Genomic DNA, 6715 nt, shown 5'->3' on the forward strand with positions numbered 1-6715 from the left:
ATTAACTAGTAATATAAATATATCATCAATAATATAACAAAAGCAGTTTCAATTAAAATCTAGAGTATGCGCGAAGCTAGTTTTCAATAAAAGTTGAAACCTACGTGTAAATAAACTTTAGAAATTTGAACATTTTTTATTAAATTTGAATCTTTTCCTAATAATTTAACCTACAGTCAAATTATATTTCAATAATTAAATGAATTTAATAAGTAAGATATTGGGGTTATATTGAACAGAATTAGACGGTTAGGCCTGTATATATATATATATAAAGGGCGGGCTTTTTAAAATTCAAATATCTCTTTTCAAAATCGCTTCCCTCTGGCAAAATGGAGTCTTCTTCTTTAAGTGCAGAAAGGCTTGATTTCATGAATTCAGTGTTAAAACAAATATATGATTCCATTGTTCCAAAGGATGAAACTGTTCGACAGTGGATTGTAAAACTGATCGCAGTCGCTCTCTCGCGTCAATTTGGGCGCGAAATTGAAGTACGCCTCTACGGTTCGTGTGCAATGGAACTGCAGCTGCAACACAGTGACATCGATATCACTGTTGTTTTGCATGAAATTTCGGATGAAGAGAAGTTTGTGGCCTGGAAGGAGATTTATCAAGCTTTGAGTAGAGCTGATGAATTTGTTATTCTCAAGGTTATGTTGATTATCTCTTTTAATAGAGTTTGATCAATTCGCTTCTTTAATTTTTAGATATACATTGATTTTTGCTATAATTAGACATTGATTGATTCGCTTCTCATTAGATATGTAATTACTATTAGATTTCAATTAGTCTCAATCAGTTTCGTGTTCAATTAGTTTCAATTTCGTGTTCAATTAGTTTTAGTGCTCTGATTACTTATAATTTTGGTTGAGCATATCATATTTCCTTGATTTACCGCCTAATTGTTGTAATAAGTAATTACCGCCTAATTGTTGTAATAGGTAATTAGAATCCAAATGTTTGATATTTTAGATTTCGCTTGATTCGCTTCTCATTAGATCTGTAATTACTATTAGATTTCAATTAGTCTCAATTAATATCAGTTCCCTAATTAGTTCCAATTTCGAGTTCAATTAGTTTCAGTGCTCTAATTACTTGTCATTTTGATTTTGATTGTTCTTAGTTTTCCTTGATTTACTGCTTAATTGTTGTAATTTGTAATATGTAATTAGTATCCAAATGTTTGATATTTTACATTTCGCTTGATTTATGATTGTATGATTGTAAGAGTACTTGAGATATTAATTTGTTCATACCAAAATACACAATACACTGTTAATGGTTATGATAGTAAACTATGACAAGGTATGCTGATAAGTTGTTGTGATGAGGACTTTTGAGTGCAATACATTAAAGTTCATGTATAAAATTCTGATATCAAATTACACTGTTCTTCAAACTATAAGTCAGTATGGTGTATTATGTCTAAACTAGTATATTGTTTATGATAGGAGCATGAAACTCATCGTCAACTGATGGTTGTAGAACACAAACTATCAGGAACTCTTGTAGATGTGACGCTGAATAATTTTGAACCAGCATTTATTGCGAAGTTTGTTCAAATTTCTGTAGCGGCACATCCACTAGTGAAGATACTTCTTCTTACCTTGAAGAAATGGTTTAAGGATCAGGAGGTAACAAAAAATATGCTACCAAGCGTCTCTTCAGCACTAATGGGTATATCTTACCTTCAAAAAAGAAATTACCTTCCTCTGCTTCCTACTAAGGTTCGAAACACAATTTACATGTTTATTCATTGTTAGGGAAGTAGCTGCATTTTAACTTTGTACAATATTTCAGGAATTGGTTGGTGATAAGGGAACTCAATGGGAGTTTTTTGATTCTGCTCTTTCAATGTACAAGGACTTAGTTGAGCAATCGAAGGAAAATAAGCCTTTTGACAATTTGTGCCTTGGGAAAATTGTTTATGATTGTTTTGTACATTTTTCTACGCACAACTTCAGAGAAGATGTTGTCTCAATTCTGGGCGGAAAGCCATTCAAGAAAGAGACTCTCAAGTGGGAAGATCACTACTTTGCCATTCTCGATCCTTTTAGTTGGGAGGACAAAGGACATAAGGTGACTCGTAACGAATCGAACAAACTGCAAGCTTGTTTTAAGGAGGCTGCTAGAATATTGAGGGATGACGACCTCTTCTTTTTTTGCAAGCCTTACAAGTTTGATGATATCACGAGGAGGATGGGCATTCTCGGAAACACTAGTCAAGGTATGGACTGTTGTTTTACCGATAATGCTTTACATCCTCATTTTGTGTCTATTTTCAGGTATGGATTCTTGTGCAGATGCTGAGATTGCTGTTGTCATGATGCAAGAAGGTCGAGCAGAGATATCCCTTATTGGAAAAGAGTACGTTAACTAGACTGTCGGAATATTTTGTCACCATTATTTTGTAGACACAAATATATTAAATGAATAATGCCACAAACACATAAATATATGTAATCCTCCTGTTTAAAGCTATACCGCTGGAATCTTAGCTTACTCAGTAAACTCATGAGCCTATAACCCAAGCACATGCTGTTTATTATTGTAAACAGTTTATTTGTTTATTGTTTCAGAATCTTATGCCGCGTTTTAGTGATTCTTATTTTAAATCTCCCTGTTAATTGCTTCAGAATTGGCGGGGATGAATTGGATTGCAGAGACCCTACACTTCCGTTAAAAGAGTTGGAAGATATGAAGATCTGAAGGGCTGCATCGTATATTTTTACCATTCCTGGAAGAACTTGTGCTTTTACCTACATCACAATAGAAAAACAGAATTCATACATGTATATGAAGGTCGAGCAAGTATGTTGAAATGAAGGTATGTTTACTTTCTCTATATACCTTCCATGTGAAGGTCCAGCAAATATGTTGAAAATGAAGGTATCTTTACTTTTTGCGGAGAAACTTGTGTGAAGTTTGTACCTAATCACAATACAGAAGCATTATTCATATTTTTATAGTCGCGTTCTCCGTTCAATTTTAGAGTTAATTTTATTCAGTCAAAAGCACCAATTCTTACCTCCCTCAAACTTCAAAAATTTACACTCTTTCTCACCTCCTCTCTTCCCAAACTTACCTCCCTCACTCTCACCATCCCTTTTTTTCCACCAATTCTTGATAATGGGGTTTTAGTAGTGTCCTCTAAATGTCTAATATTAAGCTTTTCAAGCAAGATTAAGTGTTTTAGAGGCTCTATTGATTCATAAATTGATGGGTTTGTTTGTATTGTTGGTGTAGAACAAAGGGGTCTAAAACCTAGATAAACCCTTAATCTTGAGGTAAAGGGGTGAAAGGGGTTTGTAAGATCTGGAAGTGTGTGAAAATGAGAAACGAGAAGCTGTTGAAGTGAGTGAAAGTGTTAAGATTGTTCTTTTAATACTATTGCAAGGGCCTTTAAATATTGCACATTGCAGATATTTGTGAAGGAAAATTACGCGGGATGGACATAATTTTGTCACTCCAAAAGCAATGTCCAGAAATATTAATACAAGGCACACACCATAACTAGCTGTTGACATAATTTCATTCATAAATTTGTATCATAAACCAATCACCTTTGGCCCGAGACTTATTTTTTCCTAATAACCTCATTTGATTTGCATGTTCTTCCTCTTCAAGTTTCTTTCTTCTAAAATTGACTTAGTTTTGGTTATATAGTTCAGGTATAAGGCACTGTTGCTTACTAAGATTCACCAACGTTCAAAAAAATTGAGGTCCATGCTATCTGAAGTTTTGAACATAAATTAGTTTTGGAGTTACACAGGGAGTTGATGTAAAAAATATAGTTAGGAATTTTCTCAATCAGTCTCTTAACAAATTTCTTATAAATTTCTTAACAAATTTCTTATTATAAAATATTAACTATTAGTGATTTAATACATGATTTTGAATTTAAACTTCAACAATGATCTTTATCTTCATTTCTTATAATTAAAATAATAATAAATATGAATGAGGTATGAAAAAAAAGAAGAGAAAAAAACTAAAAAGAAAAAAGAGAAATCAATTTTTTATTGATAAAAATGAAATAAAGGATGACTTGTGATACCTTATAGATAAGTCATGAGGGAGGTATTTTAGTGATATAAGAAACCACTAAGATACTGTTGGAGTGCAATTTTTTATCATATTTCTTATATTTAGAGTTAAAAGCATGTTTAACGGAGTTGTTGGACTTTCTCTAAGTTTGAAGCCTAAGATGACATATTCTGCTAAGTTTGTATCTTAAGTTGAAATTTAAAATTGTTAAATCATTATTAAATTTTCGTATTGTGGACAAAATTGATATCACGCATTTCTCCAACTTTCTAGATATCAAACAAATAAAAAAAAAATCTTATATATTATTTTCCTGAAATCAAACAAACACACCAGAAATTCATAAACAAGATTTTTTTTGTTGACTTTCAGGCTGTAGCTTCCTTTTTGTTTGGGGCCTTCCATATAAACAACCCAGCCCAACAGGCCTTATATATAACCCTCTTTTCTAAACCCCTGAAGCAGTGTTTGATACCAGGAAACATAACTGCCCAACCTTAAACCCTAAACCCCCTTTGTCTCGGTGTCTCCTCATCTTAATACCAACAATGAGTTCATCACAATGTAATAACAACAACAACAACAATGAGTTCACTGATGATCTGTTAACCAAGATTCTTATAAGCCTACCGGTCAAATCACTCCTCATTTGCAGGGCTGTTTCGAAACCCTGGTGCTCTCTCATTTCTAGTCCAACATTCATTAAATCTCATTTAGGTCATGCCATTTCAAGGCCTGGAGCTGATGAGACTCTCATTGTCCAGGACTTCGATGGTCTCTTCGAACGTAATCACATTATCTCATTTCTTAATCTCCGTGCTCCAAAGCCTCAGGTTACTCTTGACCATCCTTTTTCGAAACAAGGTCAGTCTCGTATTAAGCTTGTTGGCTGTTGTAGAGGCATTGTTTGTGTTTCCGTAGCTGATTATGACTCGAATGAGCTTAGTTTAAAAAGTTATGATGAGCGTCTTCCTGTTATGTATCTTTGGAACCCTGTTACTAGAAGGATTAAATGTGTGCCTATGCACAATGTACATTATGATTGTATGAATGAGGTTGTTCAGGGGTTTGGGTATGATTGCGTAAATGATGATTTTAAGATTGTTAGGGTTGTGACGTATCAGTATAGAGTTGAGTTTGAGGAGGATGTTGATGAGGTAGAGGAGGTTGATGCTGAGGTTAGGGTGGATGTTGAGGTGTATTCGGTTAAGTTGGATGCTTGGCGGAAGCTTGGGGAGGATTGTATGCCGGAGGAGATTGTTGAGTTTCAGACTGCTAATTACGATATTTGTGTAGATGGTGTTTTGTGTTGTATTGCTGAGGGGTTTTGTGGTGTTATGGCATTTGATTTGAACAGAGAGGTGTTTAATTGTGATGTTGAGTTCCCTGTTCACTCTAAGTTTGGTAGGATTATTAGCATAGGTGATTCGGCTATTTGTTTTATTGCCCTTGAGGAATTTAGTGATGAGTTTAAGTTTTGGAAATTGGATGATGTTGAATGTCTTCGTGGTGGTGAAGCTGAAGCATCTTGGTCATTGATGGTAAGTATTAATGTGGATTTTGATTGTGTGCCTTACAGCTACCACGGCTGTGGTAATTTTGTACTTCTAATTGATGGTCCTGGCTGGGTCTTATATAATTCTGACAAAAAGGAGGCAACAAATCTTCCAATTAGGAAGCTTTGGCGTCAAAACTTTAGGTATACGGAGAGCCTAGTTACAATTCCAGGATCCAAACAAGTGAGGTTGAATGATATTGAAGCTGAAGGTCGAAGTGAAAATGAAGATGAAAGTGAAAGTGAAGATGAATGTGAAAGTGAAGATAGAGATGGAGATCAAGTGAAAGATGAAGTTCAAGTGGAAGGCGAAGATAAGTGAGAGTGGTAGTAATTTTGTTATTCAAGTGTTTGTTCATGGTTTCACTATATTTCTTCAAGTGTTTATTCAAGTGGCTACATCTATTTGTGATAATACTTTTGTTTAATGCCTGGACATAGTTTATTGCATGATCTAATCAACTAAGAATGCTTACCTGATGGTGGTTTGAGGCAACTTGAATTCAATTCTCATGGCGGTTAATGATTGCACTGTTTCTGTTACTTCTTTTTGAATGATATTCTGGACTGTTCATATCCCTTAATTGTCATATTTCTTTCTGCTAGTTCCTATATACTAGTGTCTACTATCTTATATCAGCTATAAATATTGGTTCAATATATCTACTGTCATGAAGTAATATATTTTCATTTTCACTTTTCCCTACTTTAGCAAATGTCATTGAAAGTAAGTCTCATTAAAAGTATTTTTTGTGTTTATACTGTTGTGGATACCTTTTGTTCTGATGCTGTTCTCAACTGTTGTGTCATATGATTATTTTCTGATTCAAAATGTTTATCTTTGTGCCAATTCTACCAAGTTACTAGCAAGTGTGTAAAATGGTAATTTTCTGATTAGAAGTATAAGGGTTTGGTTTGTTACTACTATATGAGCTTCATATTTAGAGAAGCGCAATAATTAGCAAGTTGGAAGCTAGCGAGATTGATACAGATTCTGCTATTGGTGGAAATTAGTAAATCTTGTCCGACTACATTCATATTTACTAGTATAATCATGCGGAAAGCACCCTCCCAAAATCTGATTACATCTCAACTCTTCCTTTAGTTTGGTGT

The 6715-nt window shown here is 34.1% G+C and overlaps 2 protein-coding genes across 2 annotated transcripts; both read left to right on the forward strand.

Annotated features, from left to right (window-relative positions):
• The first annotated feature begins 332 nt into the window (after positions 1-332).
• LOC141679188 (poly(A) RNA polymerase cid11-like) lies at positions 333-2968 on the forward strand. The gene is made up of 5 exons (XM_074485695.1): positions 333-650; positions 1452-1727; positions 1801-2227; positions 2304-2367; positions 2637-2968. The coding sequence occupies exons 1-5, from the start codon at positions 333-335 to the stop codon at positions 2707-2709; spliced, it is 1158 nt and encodes a 385-aa protein (XP_074341796.1). The 3' UTR covers positions 2710-2968.
• Positions 2969-4100: 1132 nt separating this feature from the next.
• On the forward strand, positions 4101-6162 carry LOC141678674 (F-box/kelch-repeat protein At3g23880-like). Its single transcript, XM_074485029.1, has one exon. The coding sequence runs from the start codon at positions 4596-4598 to the stop codon at positions 5922-5924; it is 1329 nt and encodes a 442-aa protein (XP_074341130.1). The 5' UTR covers positions 4101-4595; the 3' UTR covers positions 5925-6162.
• Positions 6163-6715: the final 553 nt, after the last annotated feature.

The sequence above is a fragment of the Apium graveolens genome, chromosome 8 (genome assembly GCF_009905375.1).
Source record: "Apium graveolens cultivar Ventura chromosome 8, ASM990537v1, whole genome shotgun sequence".
NCBI classification, from domain to species: Eukaryota; Viridiplantae; Streptophyta; class Magnoliopsida; order Apiales; family Apiaceae; genus Apium; species Apium graveolens.

Excerpts from the sequence above, each read along its gene's own strand:
- LOC141679188 (XM_074485695.1), top strand. The coding sequence starts at position 333 with ATGGAGTCTTCTTCTTTAAGTGCAGAAAGGCTTGATTTCATGAATTCA. Across the intron at positions 651-1,451 it reads ATGAATTTGTTATTCTCAAG|GAGCATGAAACTCATCGTCA; the intron begins GTTATGTTGATT and ends TGTTTATGATAG. Across the intron at positions 2,228-2,303 it reads TCTCGGAAACACTAGTCAAG|ATGCTGAGATTGCTGTTGTC; the intron begins GTATGGACTGTT and ends ATTCTTGTGCAG.
- LOC141678674 (XM_074485029.1), top strand. The coding sequence starts at position 4,596 with ATGAGTTCATCACAATGTAATAACAACAACAACAACAATGAGTTCACT.